Source organism: Electrophorus electricus, chromosome 12, assembly GCF_013358815.1.
Source record: "Electrophorus electricus isolate fEleEle1 chromosome 12, fEleEle1.pri, whole genome shotgun sequence".
NCBI classification, from domain to species: domain Eukaryota; kingdom Metazoa; phylum Chordata; class Actinopteri; order Gymnotiformes; family Gymnotidae; genus Electrophorus; species Electrophorus electricus.
The window spans coordinates 9,558,951-9,581,737 of NC_049546.1; the positions used below are offsets into that span (position 1 = coordinate 9,558,951).

The 22,787-nt window shown below is 41.9% G+C and overlaps 2 protein-coding genes across 3 annotated transcripts; both read left to right on the forward strand.

Annotated features, from left to right (window-relative positions):
• The first annotated feature begins 646 nt into the window (after nt 1-646).
• On the forward strand, nt 647-11,027 carry ssrp1a (structure specific recognition protein 1a). Of its 2 annotated transcripts, none has more exons than XM_026999306.2 (18): nt 647-697; nt 1,225-1,287; nt 1,518-1,703; nt 3,041-3,146; nt 3,278-3,471; nt 4,066-4,166; nt 4,264-4,393; nt 5,115-5,218; nt 5,460-5,588; nt 6,012-6,233; nt 6,345-6,417; nt 6,855-6,972; nt 7,214-7,259; nt 7,388-7,523; nt 8,823-8,990; nt 9,662-9,759; nt 9,863-10,022; nt 10,131-11,027. In XM_026999306.2, the coding sequence occupies exons 2-18, from the start codon at nt 1,234-1,236 to the stop codon at nt 10,209-10,211; spliced, it is 2,106 nt and encodes a 701-aa protein (XP_026855107.2). In that variant the 5' UTR covers nt 647-697; nt 1,225-1,233; the 3' UTR covers nt 10,212-11,027. The 2 variants fall into 2 exon arrangements, with proteins under 2 accessions (XP_026855107.2, XP_026855109.2); XM_026999308.2 differs by having other exon boundaries at nt 8,826-8,990.
• Nucleotides 11,028-12,775: 1,748 nt separating this feature from the next.
• On the forward strand, nt 12,776-18,398 carry p2rx3a (purinergic receptor P2X, ligand-gated ion channel, 3a). Its single transcript, XM_026999326.2, has 12 exons — nt 12,776-13,480; nt 14,433-14,568; nt 14,774-14,845; nt 15,004-15,073; nt 15,199-15,283; nt 15,431-15,508; nt 15,698-15,839; nt 16,144-16,280; nt 16,394-16,484; nt 16,562-16,627; nt 16,720-16,797; nt 17,301-18,398. Exons 1-12 carry the CDS (start codon nt 13,359-13,361, stop codon nt 17,415-17,417), a joined length of 1,194 nt encoding a protein of 397 aa, XP_026855127.1. The 5' UTR covers nt 12,776-13,358; the 3' UTR covers nt 17,418-18,398.
• Nucleotides 18,399-22,787: the final 4,389 nt, after the last annotated feature.

The window sequence follows — 22,787 nt, forward strand, 5'->3', positions numbered from 1 at the left end:
GCTACTAAAAGTGAGATTAGTGATTTCACACCTTTACCTGTCAATCACATTCTGTTTGCGTTTGTGCATGGAGAAGTGACACGGGTGGGGAGGGGTAAAAGAACGAAAGAGGGAAAATGAGGACAGAGAAGAAATATTGCCGTATTAAGTGTTGCTTGGCTCTGTTATTAACCTTTTTTGCGTGCCATTGGACGGTGCTCGGAGTGACAGTGCTTTGCGTAGTGTCCCCAGCGTTAGAGTGACCCTTAGGTGAACGACATAATTTGTAAACTTTGTCGCCCTCTGGTGCCAATGGCAATTGTTTACATTACGAAAACACACGCTTTTAAAAAAAAACTTTAATGATTATGAAGTAGGCCTAATTGTTTCTATTTACTGGAGAAAGTCCCTCAAGGTTATAGTTAAGATGCCATGACACTAGCCAGTCTCACAGCTATGTTAAATGTTTTAATGTAATATAATAATGTAATATAATATAAAATGCATACATAGGATTTGTTATATAACATAAGCAGATACATCTTGTGCTTATTTATTTCATGTTTGACATATGCTGCAGTACAGGTTAACAAGACGTTTCAGGAAGAATAGGCAGAAAACGAAGTCGTGAAAACGGAAGTGTACGTTAATAGAGAACTCTTTCCGGTTCAGTGTACGTAGAACCCGGACGTTTTACGCGGGAAAAGGGGGAGCTGAGGTACAGTACCAATTTATTTTTGTTCTTTTTAATCAGTAAAATATTTAGCTGTAAAGACGATAAACTTTGCTGCGGGCTACTACATGGATTTTATTCTTGATTAATGTAAATTTCATACTCTTTGCCCATGAGAGTGGCCAAGCTAAGATTCATGTTCGCATGGCATTTGGACAAGACTCCGTCCAACATCACCATTATCTAGCTAGCAGTAGGGTAGCAAGCCAGCTAGGTTAGCAGTCTATCTATATGCCTCTCCTTTTAATAACATTCGATATTAATTTGAATTTTAACCTTTAAACTGGAACGTAAAAACATGACAGTTCGTCGGCAGTGGTGATAGAAAGTTGTTGCCGGTTATCGACTCTATGTAGGTAATGACATCACTTATAAAGGACACAAGTGGCGTGTTATATTAGTTGACTAGTTAGGCACACGACTACCTAGCTAGATAGCCTACTTATCTGCCTAATCGTTTAAAGCCAGAATCTGCTTTTTTTGGTCTCCATATGACTGATGTTCTGTATCAGGTAGAGAAGATGGGAGACACACTGGAATTCAATGAAATTTACCAGGAAGTGAAAGGATGCTGGGTAGGACGCACGTTCACAAACACCATTCTCCTCTGCACATCACACATTTAGATCTTTGCATCACACCCTTCATGCGTGTGTATACACATACTCAAGGTCAATCAGTACATACAGTACTTGTTTTTTGTCCTAAATAAGTCAAACAAAACAAATCTAAATAGCATGGTCAGGCTTATAATGCAGTAGTTACACACGAATTGTTTTGTGACCGTTCTTTCGTCTGTTGGCAGAATGATGGCCGTTTGAGGTTCAGCAGGCAGTCTGTGGTCTACAAAAGCAGTAAGACGGGCAAGGTGGACAGCATCTCTGCGCCCGAACTTTCGCTTGCCCAGTGGCGCCGTGTATGCTTTGGCCACGGGATCAAGCTAGCCACCAGCAGCGGGCACGTCTACAAATATGACGGCTTCAAAGACTCGGTGGGTTTGTAGGTTGGCTCAGTCTTTAGGGCAATAAGGGTTTTGCCAGGGGGCTGAAGGCTGTAAAAGGGGCATATCTTCTGCAGTTTGGAGGTCCTTTGCCATCATGGCTGCTCTCCGGTGTCACATAGTTGCCATGATCCATGACACTACCTGCATGGTTCTCCTTTCATCCGCCCAAACCTTTTTCTTTAATCTCGATTGGTTTTTCCACTTCTGAAGCCACTTTGATTTCCATATGGCCATTATATACCTTAGGAGGTAAAGAGCTCTTTTACTGAAGTCATGTCAGTATGTGATTAACGTGGTAGCATGAAGACATGGGAGGGGGGGGGGGGGGGGGGGAGGAGGAAAAAAAACCAGATTGGGATGTTAAGTAGCATGTTTTAAACAACCCCTCACCTATGAAAAATGTTTAGTAGATCTGCCTTGGTCTCTTGATTACTGGGGAGTGTGTGTGTGTAATTCAAGATGCTACAGGAAAGGAATGCTTGTCTCTCTGGGCTTGATCAGCAGCTCCAGAGAGAGAGAGAGAGAGAGAGAGAGAGAGAACGAGAACTAACATTCAGACTGTATTACTAGTATATCATCACTCCAGCAAAATCTGTACTGTTTTGTGATGAACAAAGTGCAGTCTTTGCTCCAGGCCTGCTCTGCGTGCACTGTCAGATACATGGCTCATTCATGGGCCTTGAATCCTAGTACTATCATACTAATTTAGGATGAGTGTAAAGAGTTGTATAATTTAAGAATGGGAAGTGTTTTATAATGAATGTTAGATCAGGTGCATGAGGGAGAGAGAGATGAGAACGGGTGGGCAGGTTGATTGTTGTAATTTTCAAGTGTTTGTGAGGGATCCTGCAACACTGGGCCAAACTGTTGTGTGCACAGATGTGTGTGTGTGTGTGTGTGTGTGTGTGTGTGTGTGTGTGTGTGTGTGTGTGTGTGTGTGTGTGTGTGTGTGTGTGTGTGTGTGTGAGAGAGAGAGAGAAAGTCACAGTCACACACACACACACATACACACGCACAGCCCCGGTAGTGTGACATGTGGAAGCGATTGAGCGGTGCTGGATAAATAAACAGGCTGATTGGGTGCGTTCAGTATGAGCCTCTGGACGGATTACACACACCTCCGCAATCCCAGAGGGCCACGGGGCACAGTGCCGTCAACCACCCCCATATTAATGAGCAAGAGAGACGGAGAGAGGTCATCGAGCTGGGGAAGTGAGGAATTAATGCTGTTTACTTCTTCTTTCTTTACACTCCCTTGGTCTGTCTCTCTCTCTCTCTCTCTCTCTCTCTCTCTCTTTCTTTCTTTTTCTTACCCTTTGTTTCAGGACTTTGAGAAAATATCTGCATTTTTCAAAGCAAACTACAAAGTTGAACTCACGGAAAAAGACATGTGTGTGAAAGGTTGGAACTGGGGTACAGCTAAATTCTCAGGTACACAAATTCACAAATAATTGATACTGTGCTTGAAGATTTAGTCATCTTTTATTTAGCATATTTTACTTGGCGTACAGTATATATGCATGTGTTTGTGTGTGTGTGTGTGTGTGTGTGTGTTGGTTCAGGGCCATTGTTGTCATTCGACATCAACGATAGCCCTGCTTTCGAGATCCCCCTGGCTAATGTGTCCCAGTGCACCACGGGTAAGAATGAGGTCACGGTGGAGTTCCACCAGAATGACGACGCAGAGGTCTCTCTCATGGAGATGCGCTTCTACGTGCCCCCTACCACCGGCGACGATGGCACAGATCCCGTAGAGGTACGCCAGTACCCCCAAGATGGCTGGGAACATGAGTTAAATGCAGATTGTGGAAAAACCCATCTGTAAGCCCCGGACCTTTGACTGTAGCAGCAGAGGATGTAGTATTATCAGTAATGCTGAGGGCTGCTCGTACTCCCAGTGGGTGTGGATGCCTGTTGGCTCACAGAGCCGGACATGACCTCATAAAGAGAGGACTGGTCTGGAGACGTGCAGATGAAATTGTGGTAGTAGGTTGTGTCTAAGGCTGACGCACATGGTCCTGCACCAGTACTTTTGCGCACAAACACCCACCCTCACTTTCCTGCATTTTGACCATCTGGAGTATAAGCAATGACACAAGAATAGCATAATGCTAGCTAGCGTAAACTAGTTGTTAGCATTATCTTTAAAAAATTCAGAAATCTTTGTAAATTTAGCTCAGAAAAAGGTGTGGTTAAATGGTTTAATCAAATATTCTTTGAGCCCTGTTAGTTAAAAGTATAGAGACCAAGTTGTTGAGTCTGGTGTGGGAGAATGTGTAGAGACTGTTTGTCCATTGAGCCTTGTCTGGGTAAATGTGTAGAGACTGTGTGTCTTTCCCTTTTTCTACAGGTGTTTTCCCAGAATGTTCTGTCACGGGCTGATGTTATCCAGGCTACTGGAGACGCTGTGTGCATCTTCAAGGAGCTGCAGTGCCTTACACCTAGAGGAAGGTAAAGGTGCACACAAACATACACACACAGTCTGTAGCTTTTTTCAATGTGTTCTATCAGGGTCTGTGGTGGTTTTCACTGACTGCCTCCCTTTCAGGTATGATATTCGTATCTACCCCACATTCTTACACCTGCATGGTAAGACGTTTGACTACAAGATCCCGTACACCACCGTCCTGCGCCTCTTTCTGCTGCCACACAAAGATCAGAGACAGATGTTCTTTGTGGTAAGTTCTCCATACAGGTGAACCTGTAAAAGAAACGCGAATCTGCTGCCACCTCCTGGCCTGAAGTGGAATTGTCACTAAGTTGGTGTGGCGGTGTAACTTTGATTTTGGGTGACGGGGTCCTCTGTGAATTACACTGCGGTTAAGCCTTATGTTACCCATGAATATGTTCTAGTCATATGTTTACAGTAATCAGTGTAGCACTAACAGAATACAGCTAACATCTAACAGGATTATGTATTTAAATACACACAATAACAAACAAAATTGTAATGTTACAATTCCCAAAAAATCCTTTTGAAAAATAAAAGCATTACATGTAGAATTATATCAATGTTTTAAACAAGACAAGACATTGTAGCGACATGGGGATTTTTTTTGTTAGTTTTTTGTCGCTTGCTTTTTTTTGTAAACAAAAAAAAAGGCCGCAGACTTTCCATGTACCCAAGATACAATGTCAACAAAAGCAAATGAAATCCAGTGGTGCAGCAGGGCATTGTTAGAGAACCATATCTGCTGTGGTAAAGACTTCAGCTGTCAGGCCAGGCCTCTGTTTCACACCGTCCACTGGACTCAAAGCGTGGGTCAGTACGTAGCCCTTAAAGACACGGGTCAGGTTTTTACTGCGTCTCAGTGTGTTGTTGTCGCCACCTTGCCCCCCCCCCCCCCCCACAGGCCTGCACACTTCTGATGTCCCTCATCCATTGTGTGTCTGTTTCAGATCAGTCTGGATCCACCCATTAAACAGGGACAGACCCGCTATCATTTCCTCATCCTCCTCTTCTCTAAAGATGAAGATGTCAGCCTTACCCTCAACATGAGCGAGTGAGTAGCTCAGCTCGTCAGTCTCTCTTGCGCTCGCTCTCTCTCGCTTGCTCTCTGTGGGTGGGGGAAGGCCTTGGTTACAGTTTTTCAAATAATTTTGTCAGCTTCACAGGACGTCTCTATCAAGCTTATTAACACAAGATTTGTTTTGTTTTTCTTTCTTCCATCCCTCCCTATCTTTCTCCCACTCTCTTTTTCTTTCTTTCTTTCAACACCCACCCCCATCCCCCGCCTTCTGCAGGGAGGAGGTGGAGAGGCGTTTTGATGGAAAGCTGAATAAGAACATGTCTGGCTCTCTCTATGAGATGGTCAGCAGGGTTATGAAAGCTCTGGTCAACAGGAAGATCACAGTGCCTGGAAACTTCCAGGGGTAAGAGACCAGACGCACACACATCTTGTGCAGTGCAGCGGCTGAGCCTCTGAATACGTTAGCAGTGGTTTTGTGGAGTTTGGATGTAAACAGCTGTTTTCTTGGAAGGCATTCTTTAACTGGCTTTCTTTGCTGTCGGGATATGGATCTGGTGATGATCAGTTTACACAGTCATCTGAATGTTATTTCCTTTGTTTTTGTTTATTTTTAAGGAAGAAATGTTTTACATTGAGCAATAGAAAAAAAGAAAACTGACTTTGTTAATTTTTAGTGCAAATAAATAAAAGTCCAAATCAGAAAACATAATGCAATGTATATTCTATCTCTCTTTTTCTCTCTCCGTCACGCTCTGTTTTTCTTTCTCTTTCTTGCACTCTGTCTATCTTTCTCTCAATCTCTCTCTCCCTCTCTCTCTCTCTGCAGTCATTCAGGAGCTCAGTGCATCACATGTTCGTATAAGGCCAGCTCAGGGCTGCTCTATCCTCTGGAGAGGGGATTCATCTACGTGCACAAGCCCCCCGTTCACCTGCGCTTCGAGGAGATCTCCTGCGTGAACTTCGCCCGAGGCACCACCACCACCCGCTCTTTCGACTTTGAGATTGAGACCAAGCAGGGCAACCAGTACACGTTCAGCAGCATTGAGAGGTAAGTGCACCACCCACAATGATTCACTAATCACTGAAACAGCCATACACCGCACAACCCCTTCTCATCCTAATGCCTCTTCTCTAATACCTGAATGTCTGTCTCTCGTAGGGAAGAATATGGCAAGCTGTTTGATTTTGTCAATGCCAAGAAACTGAGCATAAAAAACAGAGGGTTAAAGGAGGTAACACGTATTGCTTGCTTTACAAAAACAGACTGTACAAAAATCACTGTTACCAAGAACCAGGAGTACACATTTGTAGCAGGTGGTGTGCGTGCGTGCGTGCGTGCGTGTGAGAGATCAGGAAAAAACCATTAAGTACTATGAAAGCTGAATCTACCCAAAACAAATACACTCCACTCTGGAGTTTTGGGATTTTGTGGTTTAATTGACTCCATGCTTTCTAAATGCTGGGCATTTTTAGAATTTTGTGTCTCCCATTCAGAGTTAAATAGCACATGTTTTAAACAAACTCTTGCTTTTTCTTATTAAAACTGTTTAGTAGATCTGCCTTGGTCTCGTAATGATGTGTGTGTGTGTGTGTGTGTGTGTGTGTGTGTGTGTGTGTGTGTGTGTGTGTGTGTGTGTGTGTGTGTGTGTGTGTGTGTGTGTGTGTGTAGGAAATTAAAGCCAAAGATGGGTACAGTGATTCAGATGAGGATGAGCATGATGCTTATCTGGAGAGGATGAAGGAGGAAGGAAAGATCAGAGAGGAAGGAGACTCGGAGGGTGATAGTGGTGAGTGACAGCTCTGCCAGCCAATCACCACACATGTCCTAAAGTTGTTGGTGGCTGTTGGAAAGGTTTCTTCTTTTGAAAAACGAGCCAAGCCTTCCGTTATTCTGGAAGTTCTCGTTGACTGTGTTGTTATTTTTAGCGCTTTGTAGCTGGCTGAATGGTGTTTTTGGAATCGATTGTACAGCTTTGCACGTCAGGTCTTTCACACATTGTTTATTGGTTTGCTTCTTTACCTTTGCAGATGAGTCCTTCAATCCAGGAGAAGAGGAGGATGATATTGCAGAAGAGTGGGTTGCATTTGCTCTTGTTTGGGTTTCTGCTTTGTTTTCTTCTCAAATTTAGAGGTAGTTCAGTTAAACGTCATTTGTCCCGCTGTTTCATTCGTGCGCGCGTGCTTCTGTGTGTGTGCTCGCAGATATGACAGTAATGCCTCCGAGAGCGACAGTGAGGCTGAGGATGGCGAAAGCGAGGATGAGGGAAAGAAGAAGAAAGTCGAGAAGAAGCCCAAGAAAGCAGTGAAAGAGAAAAAAGAGCGGAAACCTCGCAAAGAGGTGAGAGCAGGAGAGCCTGGAATACGAGGTCCCGCACACTTCCACTTCAACCCCTCCAAGTCCTTGTTTACAGAAGCTCTTTTGAGTTACCAAGTCATATTTAGATGTCTGTAATTACTTCCCGAGTCTGCGTTGTGGTACAGTGTGTTTACAGAGCACTGGCTCGGGGCCTGCTCACGCAGGGACCTGTGATGTAAGACGGCAACGCAGCTCGCATCTTTTTGTGGTTGCGCTGTGGCTGACTGCTTCCCAGTACACACTCTGGGAATGAGAAAACGCTTGGGATCTGTTAGCGTTTAGCTTCTCCCAAGAGGAGTGCATTTGTGAACAAGTCCCTTCCTAAGGAAACCTTCGCTGATGATCCCCAGACCAGCTTCTCCCTAGCACTCGGGAGGGCCCTTTCCCACTTGTTCGACACACACACTCTTACTTGCATCTGAGGGAATGAATCTAATTGTAATTAATACAGGCCATGTGGGCAGCGTAATTACTTCCCTGTGCGTCGGTGAAATCAGGTTGGTTCCTGTTCTGGTGTTCATGTATCCTGCAGATGCTCAGATGAGGACATCACCCTGGGTCTGGAAATGACACAGCTCTCGCACTCTATCTGCCGCACAGCTTTCTGCCTGTAATGGCGTGAAAAGATGACTACAGAATTATATCAATAAGTCCACATACAGAGGTTTTTAAGAGGATTGCACATTGCAAACCCTCTACATTAGAAACACCTACTTTGTGCCTTCATCTTGTAGGTGAATTTCGTAAGTACAGTTCCAGATTGTACTGGCACAGTAGTGGCTCTGATGCAGGAATGAGGGTGTAAAGCAACAGTAAAGTGTTCCTGGGGTACAGTGTCACTCTCAGTACTGTGGGTTAGGAGTAGTCCTGCCTACTAGAGCTGGCAAAAAGCTGGCAGAGGAGGGCTAACGCAAACTGCACCGTGCACCAGCTGGCCTGTAGTCTCTAAAGGTCCACCTACAAGATGTTTCAGATACAATTATCATATACTTTATTAGAAATAATAAATATTAAATACAATGTATGTGACCCAGAAAGGGTGGGTGTAAATGTTCTCTAATCCCGGGATGTTGGGTTGGTCATTTTTGTTTGAGTTAAAGCTTGGTGTTCATTTTCGCACTGCATAAATTTGTTTTCAGAGTCCCAGTCCAGCAGGGGGAAATTTCTACAAGTCAAAGCCTTAATCAGAGCAGTGTATACCAATGCTAAAGGCGGTGTTTAGATAGCCTTTAAAGTACACGGTTGGTGAAGTGGGAAGCTATCTCGCTGTGTCTCTGGCAGAAGAAAGCCAAAGACGCCGGAGCACCCAAACGCCCGATGAGCGCCTACATGCTGTGGCTGAACTCGAGCAGGGAGCGCATCAAGGCCGAGAACCCCGGCATCTCCGTCACGGAGATCTCCAAGAAGGCAGGAGAGATGTGGAAACAGCTGGACCGAGGACGCCGCGAGGTTGGTAAACGGCACACTCAGTTCCAGCGCAGCTCACACCACCGCGTGCCACATCCGCTTCACACCACCTGGTGCTCCACATAGTGGAAATCTATTATGCTTTCCTAAATCTCAAGGCCTCCTTGAAGACGTGTAGCTACACTATTCCACAACCAGCTCGAACATAAGCAACTTTACCAAGACCTTTACCGAGCACCAGGGATGTTTATGCTGAGAAACTTTGCCCTGTTGACTATAAGCATCATCAGCTGGCATTCAGTCAGTTACTTTAAGCAGAAACGTAGCCGCTGCTTTTATGCCTGCTAGCTATGACATTTAAGTAAATATTGAAGAGATCTTTCCAAAATGTAAATGATTTATGTGTATGTATTAACCTAATAATTTAAAATGAGTAAATTTTTTTGAGAAGCTCGTCCACCCTAAATGATTCTGGGAACACAAACCCACATGCGTCCCACAATGCCCCACTCTCTATCTCCTGTACATTATCATCCCAGCTTCCTGCTGGCCCCTCCTTCTATTAACTAACCACCTTCACTCAGGCCATGCAGACACAGGGCCCTCGGGGGAGTCTGTAGGGGCGTGGGCGTCAGTGGGGGTGTTGGAGCAAGGGCGGAGGTTGAAGTAGCACGCGTCTCACGTCCATGCCGCACGTCCCTCTCTCCCCGTAGGAGTGGGAGAAGAAGGCTGAAGAGGCAAAGAGGCAGTATGACAAAGCAGTGAAGGAGTACAAGGAGAGCGGCAGAGGAGCGGCCGCGTCCGCTGGGAAGTGAGTTGACTGTGCGCACGCACACAGATATGCGCACACGCGCCCGGGCTCATGGGGTGTCGGCGTGAGGGAACCCGTGGCTTCCATGTGCACTCTCTGACAGGGAGAAAAAAAAGAAAGGAGGGAAAGCAGAGGAGAAAAGGAAGAGTGCGGCAGAGAAGGAGAGAGAGAAAGGAGGAAATGAGAGCTTTAAGAGCAAAGAGTTCATCTCCAGCGAAGAGAGCTCATCGGAGTCAGAGCACGGCAAAGGGAAAAAGCGCAAGGTGAAGTCTGGGGAGGAGGGGCCACCTTGGCATTCATCTGCTATCATTGGTCAACAATATAGGAGTCATTTAAGAGGAACAAGAAGTGATATTTTCTCTCTCTTATAGGCTCACGAAAATGATGATGATGATGATGAAGAAATTGCTTCCACGCCACCAAGTTCAGAAGAGGAGTCGGGGTCTGATTAAGGTTATTCAGCTGTAACGACGCACACTTACACCTCCTCTCAGGCTTCACACTCTTACAGTACGAACACACATGCACACAGTTCTCTGGACCAAGGTTTTGTGCCACACCTCATGATGTGCATTTTTGGCACAAGTTTACATTCACTGTTTTTCCATTTTATGGACCGAGACCATGGAAAGGCAGGTAGCTAAAACCTTTTTTTGTTTTTGTTTTTTGTTAAATAAATGCAATTGTGTACGAAGGCCATCTGAAGCTCTTTGATGAATTCATTTTTGGTTTTGTAGGTAGCTTTGAAAACAAATTCAGGGAACTGTAGATCCATCAGCTTGTTTGTTTGTTTGTGTGTGTGTGTGTGTGTGTGTGTGTGTGTGTGTGTGTGTGTGTGTGTGTGTGTGTGTGTGTGTGTGTGTGTGTGTGTGTGTGTGTGTGTGTGTGTGTGTGTGTGTGTTTTTTTTAATGACTATGCTATACTTAAGGCAACATCACTTTGTTTAAATGAAATGGATTTTCTGCTTTTCAGCGGTCATTGTATCTCCAAATAAATAAATGTTTTGTTATTAAGTTTGAAGTCTATCTGCCTGGGTTGGATCTTCCCATCAGGTCGAACCAGAGACAGTTTTGTCTCAGTGGTGAGGGAGGGTTATCAGTATTTTGTAGTAGCATATGGCTCCAAGTGATTTCCTAATTTACTAGTTCTTTATTTTAAAAGGCTAACTGCTTTGTTTGCTTTCATATGCTTTTAATTAGCCAAATTTAAGGACTTTGCAGTATTGTACTCCTTACATTAAAGGTTTCATCCATGAGTGTTGATTCTATACTGTCTTATAAGAGGACTAATTTCTGCTTTTGCATCTGAATGTCTTTGGCAGGCTGCAATAAGTCATCAATCACAACTACACATGACAAACATTTACACTATACTTGGGTGCCATTAAGTGAAAATCAACTAAGCATACCAAAAATAAAATGGTAAAAACAATGTATAATCTAAAAAGGGCTTGAGTTGCTTAACAAAGCAGTTGCGAATTTTGTCAGAGCAAGGTTGAAACAAAATCCTCTAGGCAGGCGGTCCCCAGGAGCAGGTTTGAAACTAAACTTTGTTGGCAAAATGTCTCATTGAACTGTAAGATCTTAAGCTTGATGACTGAGACAAAAGGGAATGCTCTCTAATTTTTGAGAGATGATATGGATTCCAGCTTGTGTGTGAGTGCAGAGCCATACCTAGCTATGAGGACACTGACAATTTCAGCTTCTCCCTCTCTCATCTTCAGTTATGAGATTGAATATGGAAACTGTTCTTATTATGTTGTGGCAAAGTATAGCAAGTCTACGACAAATTTGATTCTCAACTGACCTCAAAGCAGATGACAATATTCTTGACTGTTTCACTTAACTGCTCAGCTAGAACTAGCCTAATGGTATAGAAATGTTCCCCTCAAAATAACCTAGTCAAATACCAAACTGAAAGAAACATCATATAACGTTTTATCATTTAGGGGTTTTTGAGATCTGATCACTTTAAAAATATTGCACAGAGAAAGAGAGAGACTCATTGGCTAGCTAAACATCAGGTGTAAATTAAAATAAATAATATTTTCTCATGAAAATAATTTATCTACAAAAATAGTATCTAAACTTAATAATTAATGAATTTAAATTTTAAAAAACACCTACATCACGCAGTCTAACCTGAGCAATAATTTATGAATAAAGTGATGAGAAATGTAAAAAAATTAGTATAGTACTACATAATTTCATGTTCCATGTTAAACAGTTTGTACTGAATGTACATTAGGGACCTTATGATGAAAGCAAAGGAAAAGTGAAGTGCAAAACAAACGAACGTGTAGTACCACACCTACACAAATCTGGCAGTGTGGTTTATTACTGTATATGAGTATGGCTCTCACTTAAATTTTTATCCCTGTTAGAGCCCTGTATGTGTGTTGGTAGAACACATACAAGAGATATCAGATGATAAAAGCCTGTCCTGTGTTTACAAAGTTAAGAATCTTTCCCTATAAAGACACACCAAACTAATGGGTCTGAGAGTGCGTATGTGGTTTTTAATTTGATACACTGGCCGAAAGGAGTAGAAAGAACCGGGATGCTTTTTAATATGTCACAGGAAGAATGGGAGGCTGAGAGGCAGTGTGGGTAAAAAAAAATAAAAAATAAAAATACTATAGTGAAAATGGGGATGGAGCCATTTCCATGTTCTCTCCAGCACTAATCGAATTTGGGAATGTCGGGGGAGTGTTTATTTCATAATTTTGCTGTCCACCTCTCTGCCTGTTTTTCTGCTCTCTTGGTGTGGCATTTCAAGAATAATGCCATTACAAGAAGAAGTACGTGTTAATGTTTCGCCCTCGCACTCTCTCCAGGTCCTTTGTTGTCTCATGGGTGTCCCAGCGATTCAGTGCTGTGCTACACCCCCAAAATGTACAGTCACTAATGTGTGCATGTGCCCGTCTTCATGTTATATAATTTATGGGAAGTCGAGCCTGTTCTACCCCACCAGCTGCTTGAAAGCGTTTTTAACATGTAATTGGCTAGGCAGTCAACCACAAACATAATGGGCCCACTTCAGCACAGAGGAAGTGTGTTGTCACTCCACAGTAAGTACGCAATTTGCTGATTACAGTAGTCCTTTCAGAATTCACCCATTTCAAGATGTGAGGGTAATCTCATGGGATTAAGGGTTAATGTAGGGTAGAGTACTTTTTCACAATTACCTTTGTGTTAGTCTATGTTTTATTTGCTTATTTTATTTATTTAATTTGATAAAACTGTGTCTGTGGATAGCGGCAAGACGTAGGCTGAGGTCATGTTCAACCTTTGTTTTGATGTGTCCCAGAGGATGGCTAATGTATGCATTGTTAAAGAAATGGAGATTTCCCCAGAGACAGGAGAGATTGGAGATAGAGAGAGAGAGAGGGAGGGTGATAAAGGAGGGAGGAGAGACTAGTGGCACAGTAATTTAACCCTCTTTCCCTTTTTTCATTGCTGCATTTATTGGAAGAAGCAGAAGACTTGGGAAGTCACACGTGGTTCAGCCATCTTTCCAAATCATCTGGGCACAAACAGGACCTTATTCTCAGACTTGTTCACACCTGATTAGCAAGTGAATCCTGCCTGGTCCGAGGATGTTGGGCTGCGTAGCCGGTTTCTTCACCTATGAAACGACCAAGTCTGTGGTGGTCAAGAGCTGGCAGGTGGGAATCATCTACAGATTCGCCCAACTCCTCATCATCCTTTATTTCGTTGGGTAAGAACAAACTGAAAGTTGCGCAACTGTGTGTGATGGCAGCAATAAAGTGTGTGCACGTGTCTGTGCACATGCACCTGTCTGAGTGGTTGTGCTGGCAGTGATGGAGAAAGCCCACAAGCTCAGTGCAAGCGAGTTTGGGTTACAGTAAAAGTGGAGTCACTACCAGTCTCAGAAGCAAAATGGTGCTTAAGTTTAGGACTAAGAGAAGCCTTTGACATATTTAAAACCTTTTTATCTTGTCAGAATAATTAATAGAGAAGCCTACTTTTGATGTGGAAATTCAGTTAGTGGTACAGTATTGATGTAAGAGTGCTATCTAAATACTTTGTAATGGCATTTGATCGGACTTGTTGCTTTGATAAAAAGTTGCTCTTAGGTTGAAATAGTTTCTCTATTAAAATTACTTGTCTGAAAGGGCAAAAATTTACAGAAGATCAAGGGATTACAGAGGAGAATGTTATTATCAAAAAAATGTGTAATCGCAGAATATGTGAACACAGAACAAATGGGGGAAGATTTAATATTTAATGTCTAAATATATGGATTAACTACAGATTGGATGAGGCTTGCAGTGCAAATTCAAACAAATTGTCTTGTTTTTTGTCTCTTGCTCAGTAGTTATGCCGCAACCTCAGTAGTCTTCATTTCACCATGTTGTGAACCATTGTACAGTATGAACATCCTTTACATCCATGTTGACTGGCTACAATCATCTTTATAATCAGTGTGGTCCCTGACTGATACTCTCATATAAGTCATGAGTCACTTTCAATGCATTTGTCCCATATAAGCTTTCTGTCTGAGTGGGACATAACGAGTTTAAATTCAATTAGGTGTCTGCCTTTCTTCTCAGCTAATCTGAAAATGAAAGAGTTACATGATTCCTGATGAGAAATCAAATGACAAAAAATGCATGGGACCATGTGTGCATGTGTATTTATATTTGTAGTTGGGTGTTTCTTCATGAGAAAGCCTACCAGGTGCGTGACACGGGGATCGAGTCAGCGGTCATGACTAAGGTGAAAGGCTTCGGCTTCTATAACGGATCTCTGATGGACGTTGCTGATTATGTGGCTCCCCAGCAGGTCAGCAAATGAATATACTCTCATTTGTTTTGACTGGCTACAACCAGCCTCCTAATCACCACAGTCATTGGTTGCAGATATATTTATAAATGAGACATGAACCACTGACACTGCATTTGTCTAAGTGTCAGATAGTTGCTTTGCCTGAGGGTGATATATGTCTAAGAGTGGCGTAACATGCAAACCCAGCTGTGGTGTTTCACAGGGGGCTGCCATGTTCTGTATCATCACCAAAATGATCATCACACCCAGTCAGTCACAGGGACTCTGTGCCGAGGTCAGTCTTCTACAAACAACATGAGCCATAATCACGTATTTATGCTGTCATTTCACTTTTAATAGCACAAACTACATATCTAACCAAATCCAAGTTCTGCCTGTCCTGCCTGTGTCTCCCCCTCTGTATATCACTCACTGTCCATCTCTGTGTCTTAGCCTGACAAGAAATTCAGCTGTGCCACTGATGAAGACTGCACAAAACATCTGTCCTCGAATCTGGGAAGCGGTATGGTCTCTTTCTTTCGCTTTCTCCTTCTTCTGTTATTTCCCTGTGCTTTTCCTTCTGTCATTAGCCTCGTTTTGCGCTTCAACCCTGGTAGTCACTTCCTGTCCCCCTTCCTGCCTTTGTAGGCAGGATAACAGGCAGGTGTTTGACTTCTGAGAAACAGTGTCAGATAGAAGGCTGGTGCCCAGCAGAGAATGACAACCAGACAATGTAAGAAGTGCGCGTACGCACACTGCCCTTGTACTTTCTAATAAACACCTACATGAGACGTTCATGGATGGAATGTAGGAGAAAGTGCTGGTTGTGCAGAAGGAATCTTATTGTCACTTTTCTGTTTTGTCTCTCGATCTTTTCTAGGACACCCATGAGAGAGGTGGAGAATTTCACAATCTTCATAAAGAACAGTATTCGCTTCCCTCTCTTTAATGTCACAAGGTGAGATATAGTCACAAGTTGTGGTAACAGTGCACAAGGTGCAGGATCACCACAGAAAGGGTAAGGTTAGCTAGGATCTTAGATCTAAACCAGAATTCTCTTTCTTTTTCTCTCTCTGTCTGTCTGTCTCTCTTTCTCTCTGTCTTTTTGTCCTCGCTGTCTTTTTCCCTGTCTGTTTCTCTCTTTTAGGGGAAATATCTTATCCTCAGTGAATGCCCAGAAAATCCAAACCTGCCTGTATCACCCATATAAGGATCCATACTGCCCCATCTTCCGAGTGGGAGATGTTCTTGAGTATGCTAATGAAAATTTAGATAGCATCATGGACAGAGTAAGTCCTCCACACTCCACATCTTTTCCCCCTTTGTTTGAGAGAGACTGTTGTTTCTTTACACCTCCTTCTGAATAGGCTCAGTCACAGTAATCCTGTGTTCATTTGCCTTTTACTTTGGTTCTTCAGTGATATAATCATATAATCATGGAATTACTAGATGAGTAACAGTAAATTTAAGAACAGCTACACTTACAGCAGTAGTCATTAAGAAATATGTGTGTGTGTGTGTGTGTGTGTGTGTGTGTGTGTGTGTGTCTCTGTCTCTGTCTGTCTGTCTGTCTGTCTGTGCCCATTACATTAGGGAGGAGAGATTGGGATTAACATTGCCTGGAAATGTAATCTGGATTTGCATGTGAACAACTGCTTGCCCAACTATACATTCACACGGCTGGATGCTCCATTTAAACACAGTCATGTCACCAAAGGCTATAACTTCAGGTAATATAACAAACATAACAAACTAATGCAAATACACATGGACACACACACACAATAATAATAATAATAATAATAATAATAATAATAATAATAATGTCTCTTTTTTATTTTAGGTTTGCAAAGTACTATAGGTCACAAAACCAGGAAGTTCGCACACTTCATAAAGCTTTTGCCATCCGTTTTGACATAATTGTTTCTGGAAGTGTAAGTATGTTGTGTGTGTATGTGAGGGGATTTGAGAGTGTGAAGACATACGTTGGTAACTCTGGTTTTTATTTTAGGCTGGAAAATTTTCAGTAATCCCCACATTAATTAATGTTGTTGCAGCATGCACTTCAGTTGGTCTGGTAAGATTACTACCATACACATACACACTCCAAAAATACCTTAATAAAATTTTTTACTTCACTCTACTGACCATAATTCCTATTGGCTGCAGGCAACAGTACTCTGTGACATCATTCTGTTAAACTTCCTGAAAGGAGCAGAACAATATAAGGCAAAGAAATTTGAAGAGGTGATGAGTTTATGTTTTAAGATGATTTACTATTAACTGTAGTTAATCTTGTGCTGGGCATATCTGCTTCAAATGCTAATCATTTAGCCAATTTTCTGTGATTTCTGTAAACCACCAAATGATGACTCATTCTGTTTTGGCAGGAGCTAGTACAAGACAGTCATCTGGTACCAAATTTAGACAGACTGAATGCAAATAATTTACTTTACAACTTTTAATTTACAACTGCTTTTTTTTCCACCAAACATTTCCACAATTACAGAATTGATCTGATTAAGGCAGAAAATATATTTACATATGATGGAAATGAAGAAAATAGTTTTTCACAGCGGTATATGACAGTCATGATTTTATGCATTCTCTCTCTCTCTCTCTCTTTCTCTCTCACTCTATCTCTCTCTCTCTCTCTCTCTCTCTCTCTCTCTCTCTCTCTCTCTCTAGCTCTCTCTTTTTTTTCCTGTGTCTCTCTCTTCATGGATGTTTCTGTCTCCCTCCCTCCTCAGGTATCAGATTCTGCATTTAAATGTAAAGAATTCAAGCAGGCGAGCCACATAACAATCAAAGCAGAGGAAAAGAACTCAGATGATTCAGGTGCTTTTTCTATTGGCTATCAGCTGTGAGTGAGAGGACTTCTCTGCCAATAGGAGACTGAAATGCCAAAGCTATTAATGGCATTCAACATTCTGACCTCAAATCTCTTCATCTGCAGGGCAATGCTATTACTGTCAACATTTAATTCCTCTAAAAATTTCTAGTATCCTCATAACTATCACACACATAAAAACAAATATATACATATATATTCTATCCTGTAAATCTTGTGTAAAAAAAAAAAGGTGGTGACATTCACTCATCAAAATTCCAAGTGCTTAGCAATGCCAACACTTATTAAAACTTCATAATGTCCTAAGACTTACAGTAGTAAAGATCATCAGATCCACATTTATTGGTACTCATAGCTACAAGAAAAAAAAGTTACCAAACTATATTGTGTTTCTACAATATGTAAAGCCCCACACAGCTGATTACAGACAAAATGAAGCAGGCCAAATGGTGAAAGAGGTCTAGCTAAGCTTCTTGCCAAGTTACTCTTAACAGCTTCTTCCCAGCATTGCTTCTGCAGGGGTCAGAAAGCTGACATGGTGTACAGAACAGTGCTGGCTGGTTGGCTGGCTCCTGTTCTGAACTCACATATGGCAGACTCAGCATGGCACAGACACATTTATGTGGCCAGAAGCAGAAAATGTAAACGCAATCTACTTACTGCTCACTGACTGTGCACTTAGATGCTGGAACCATACGTATTAGGTTTCATTTCCTACTGTACTGTATAGAGGACAAAGCTCATGTTATGTCACATTCTGTCCCTTGAATATAATGAATTGGAATAGCTGCATGTTTGCAATTATTATATTCAGTGAGGTCTATATGCAGTTTTAGACATCCAGGACCTTTAGACATCCAGGACCTAATATTTTAATGTATTAAACTAAATAACTTAAAATATAGCACATACCACCCATACCAAAAATCATGAATAATATGCACATTTATGAAGATACATTTTATTGTGTTCAGTGGTATAATTGCTTTCTTTGGTATATTTGACATTTTTAAAAGTATGTTATTTTTAACTTTTATAAGTATTTTATAAGTATATTTTAACTTTTCTTTCACTGCTCTTTACATAGTTTAAATGTACTCAATAAATTTCAATTTGATCTTCCTTTATTGCTCATTGTTATTTATTCCACATCCCTCCCTTGCTAGTCATGGATTGAGCTTTTTTAAATATGCCTCCTAAAATGTGGGAACCTATAGAGAGTGAAGGCAAACTGTTGCCTCCATTGGCTATGGCTCCAGTGGTTGTAGTTTACTGCACTGCCATGTTCAATTATCATTTAGTTTAGTTCAGTGTACACATATATTGTAACTTATTTGATTCATTTTAATTAGTAACAATAGTGTTGTTCAGGCACAGGTATTTGCAGTAATTATGAAGCTGTATTTACTAAGTGAAAGTACTACAATACACCGTGAAAGTGTTAGCACAGTACTTAATGTAAACAATGTTTTTTAGTGATTCTGGGGGTTGAGTGAGGGCCAGTTATGTTTTAGTTTTAGTTTGGCTTTCTTCTTAGCCTTGCTCCTGAGTGCAAAAATCCAGCTTGAGACGGAGGGACGAGGCAATGGTTCTTCTTGACACTCTTCATCACTTTGATCACCTTCATCATCGCCATCGTCATCGTCATCTACATCGTCAAAATCATTATCATCATCATCATCATTATCATGCTCATTCTCATTCTCATCCTCGGACAGAATAAGGGGTGGCAAAATGACCACCTCCTTTGCGAATCGCACGTGACGGGTGTTCTCCATTCTTCTCTGATAAAGGAAATGAGGAAAATGATCAAGACACATACGTGACAGGACATGTATCTGAATGTATCTAAATGTTAACATAGTCCACAGCACTATTTAGAGGTATCATCTCAAATGTGAGTATATAAAAAGCTTGTTTACTGTGAAACACCGCATTTCGATCAAGGACTGCCGTACCTTTTTGACCACAGTTTCTGTATTTGTGGATAAATCAGAATCCTGGGAAATGGAGTATTGGAGAGAGGAGATGAAGGAAGTGGGTGAGAGGCTTGGAGGTAGGTGTGGAGAATAGATGGGCCTCGTGGTGTCTTCTGTCCAGTTGTCTGGGTGTGGAGAATAAACGGGACGGAAGGCATCTTCTCTCCAGTCGTTCACCTCTCCACTCTGTGACCCACCTTGCTCACTCACGTTTCTGCTTAGTGCGCAGTGTCCTCTCTTTCGGTTCAGAGACCCATGTGCCCTCAGAGAGGAGCTGTCTTTCGGCTGGGAGCGTGACATAGGATGAAATGAGAAAGATAGTAATGAAACAACACAGAGATGTCGAAGTATATGACAGGAGAACACTAAGGAAGAGCTGAAATAGAAACCTGCTTCTGGGGTAAGGCCATATATGTGGCCCAACTGCTGTGTAGCACATGCTTTACAGACACACTGGAAAAATCACAGAATTAGAAGGAAACAGTTGACCAGGTGTCACTGGAACCCATTCTTCCAATTTGAATATTTCTTCCTTTATAAATTTACACACTAATAACACAGTTTATCATCCTCCAACAAAAATTTCTCTGTATTCATTTGGCCATGTTTCATGAATTACTGAGGGACCATCAGTTATGTGGTAACCAAAGTAATTTTTAAAATGTGGGTTGCATGGGCAAGGTTTCTTATTTGAGATTTATTTATATGCATTGACTAATAACTTTACTAGTCACATTTAGTCTATAGCTGTAAGTTTATAGTGAATTGTAATCTCACTCTTGTACTCTGAAACTGACTGAGCCCTGTCCGCTGTATACGTTCTGTTAACCTTTAATGGCCTTTTTCCTTTATGGTTTTGACCAAAGGCAAAGCCTTTGCTAGATGCTTATAATAAACATTTATACGCTAAGAAAATTTAGTAAGTAAATACCGCTTATGTAAACATTTATAAATACAGCATAAACTGATATGCATTTGTTACTGGCTGCTTTAAGTTTATAGATCCCTCACAAGCTTTGAGTCACCTCTGTATGGGACTGACAACAACTAATGTGAATCGTGATTGGTAGGTTGCAGGTCCAGCAAACATTTCATGACTATGGTATAAACCACAAGTAGTGTTCAGATGTGCTCCACTCTTCCTATTCTTACCTGAAGATATGACATGTCAAAAAGAGGGAGAAATTCTTCATACATGCCCTCAGACTGGTTATGATCTTGGTCAGAATGGTTGAGACTGTGATCACCAGACAGCAATTGAGTTACATCTGTCTGTGATTGATTACTGAGATTGTGGTCCAGGAATTGGGACTGGTCTTTTGTTAGTTCAGAGTTTTGTGAATGGCTGAAATACTGATCCATGCTCTTTGCTCTTTGGTTTGACCCACTTGGGTCAGACAGTTCTAAATACCCTTTAGGTAATAAAGGCAAACAGAAATCTGAGGCTTTTGTTTGTTTGTAAAAATTTGTATCCATGTCTTGCTGTAAACCTCCAGAGTTCATTTGTGATGGAGCCATATTCAAATTTGATTCTGTGGTATCTTTGTAATCCCATTGTCTGATGGTAGTCTGCTTTTCTTGACATAATTGGCTAATACTGCTTGAAGACTCTATGGCTTGATCCTGTGTGGTGCAGCTGGACTCTGATCGGCTGCTGGTACTTGCTGGAAAGAATTTGGCCCACTCCTGACCAGAGAAAATCTCTTCCATCAGGTTAATAGTGCCAAATGTAAGCATGGATTCACTGAAAAAAAGATGGGACATAAATGTATTGCCATTCATTTAGATTTGCAATAAATTCTCAATGAAAATGAATTCTGAACTGTCATAGCAGTCATTCTTTCTTTTATTGCTTTAGCATTAATGTTCTAACACCATCACTCTCATTCTTTCTTTTTTGTGGTCACATTTAGGGTGTGTTAGTTTCTAAGAGTGACAGAGGTGTTCTGAAAGTTGACACTGTGGTATGACAACTATGTTTCATCCAAAGTTATTGCAAAGAACTCCCTCTACCTCAGGTGATCAAGTGGACTGGGAGGAGCTTCGTCTGCGCCACTGCTGAATGGATGGTGCTGAAGACCATCCTCCACCCTGAGTGCTGTAGCTGTGATGTCATCATTGGTTTGAGTGAAGGTTGCAGAGTGGCAAGCCTTAATAAACAGTACATTGTGCATTAGATTTTCCAAATGATTGTAATTGTATTAGACATAAAGGGGTTCACGTTTGTATGCAATATGCTTATTAGATTAAATAAAAGATGAATTAGACAATTTTGTTATTCTATTATTTGAATGAAGTTGAAAAGTAGAGAAACTCACTTTTGCCACTTCATTCTGTTCTTGCTTATCTCTGTTGTTTCTCCTCTCCCTCCATCTTTCCTTAACCTTCTGGGTCCATCTCTTGTGTCCGGGATTGGCCCTCTTCTTTTTCCTTGATGTTCGTGGTTGTGTGGTGCTCTCAGAAACACTGATAGTGCCCCCCATTCCATTGCCTGCAGTCCCACTCCATATGGCCTCCTGGTCTTGCGCCTCTGATACCTTGTAGCCTGGTGTAGCTGATGCAGGTGACAGGAGTGAAAGGTCAGGGGGATTCAAGGTGTCGTCTGTGGTAGGGAATGATGGCACACTAGAGTTGTCTTCGTTCGCCTTTCTACGTAAAAAATTGAATTGCTTCTTAATCCGCCTGGGTGTACTAGCAACATCAGTGCTAGAAATGGCACCACTGTTTCTTTCTGAACTAAACCCCCAAGTGGAAACCCCTGAATTATGAACTTTGATCTCTCTAGCAGGTTGTTTGGGAGGAGTCTGGGTTGCACTCTTCAAACCTGATGACTGGAAAGTCCGTGGGCTGTCCGGCTTGGTGTAAATGGACGCTATCCTGCCCTGCTGCTTTGTCTCCAGAGAAGCACCAAACTGGTAAATTGGGGTTTCGGATGAACTCTCTGTTGTCCTGACATTACCTTCTATGAGTGCAAAAGGTGTTGACTCCAACATGCTTGTGCCAGAATGTGTTTGGAGCTTCAGTCTTTGAAGCATAGACTGCAATAAGGCCTGAGTGTCTGAAACAGGGCTTAACTCTGCCATTTACACAAGTTCAAAGTGAAAGGCTGGATTACATGTCTAACACACACGTTCACAAAAGCAGTCTCACAGGACTACCAAAGAGAGTGTTATAACGGCATATAACACATATAATGACACAAACATTATGTTCAGGTTTTTCTTCACACAAAAAGCCAAAGTCAATGGTAAGATTATATAATTTCATGAGGTATGTTTGAATTCTGTAATCGCTCACTCAGGTCTTCGACTCCTCTTTGTCAGGTTCAAGCATATTTGCAGGTTTCTCCCTTACTCAGTCTGTGATTTCAGAATAACAGCATCTTCATAGCATTTAAATCCATCCTG

Bases quoted from the DNA above. Each gene is read 5' to 3' on its own strand.
- ssrp1a (XM_026999306.2), top strand. From the start codon at position 1,234: ATGGGAGACACACTGGAATTCAATGAAATTTACCAGGAAGTGAAAGGA. The intron at 1,288-1,517 runs GTAGGACGCACG...GTCTGTTGGCAG, and splicing joins AGGAAGTGAAAGGATGCTGG to AATGATGGCCGTTTGAGGTT. The intron at 5,219-5,459 runs GTGAGTAGCTCA...CGCCTTCTGCAG, and splicing joins CTTACCCTCAACATGAGCGA to GGAGGAGGTGGAGAGGCGTT.
- p2rx3a (XM_026999326.2), top strand. From the start codon at position 13,359: ATGTTGGGCTGCGTAGCCGGTTTCTTCACCTATGAAACGACCAAGTCT. The intron at 15,840-16,143 runs GTAAGTCCTCCA...CCATTACATTAG, and splicing joins TAGATAGCATCATGGACAGA to GGAGGAGAGATTGGGATTAA. The intron at 16,281-16,393 runs GTAATATAACAA...TTTTTATTTTAG, and splicing joins ACCAAAGGCTATAACTTCAG to GTTTGCAAAGTACTATAGGT.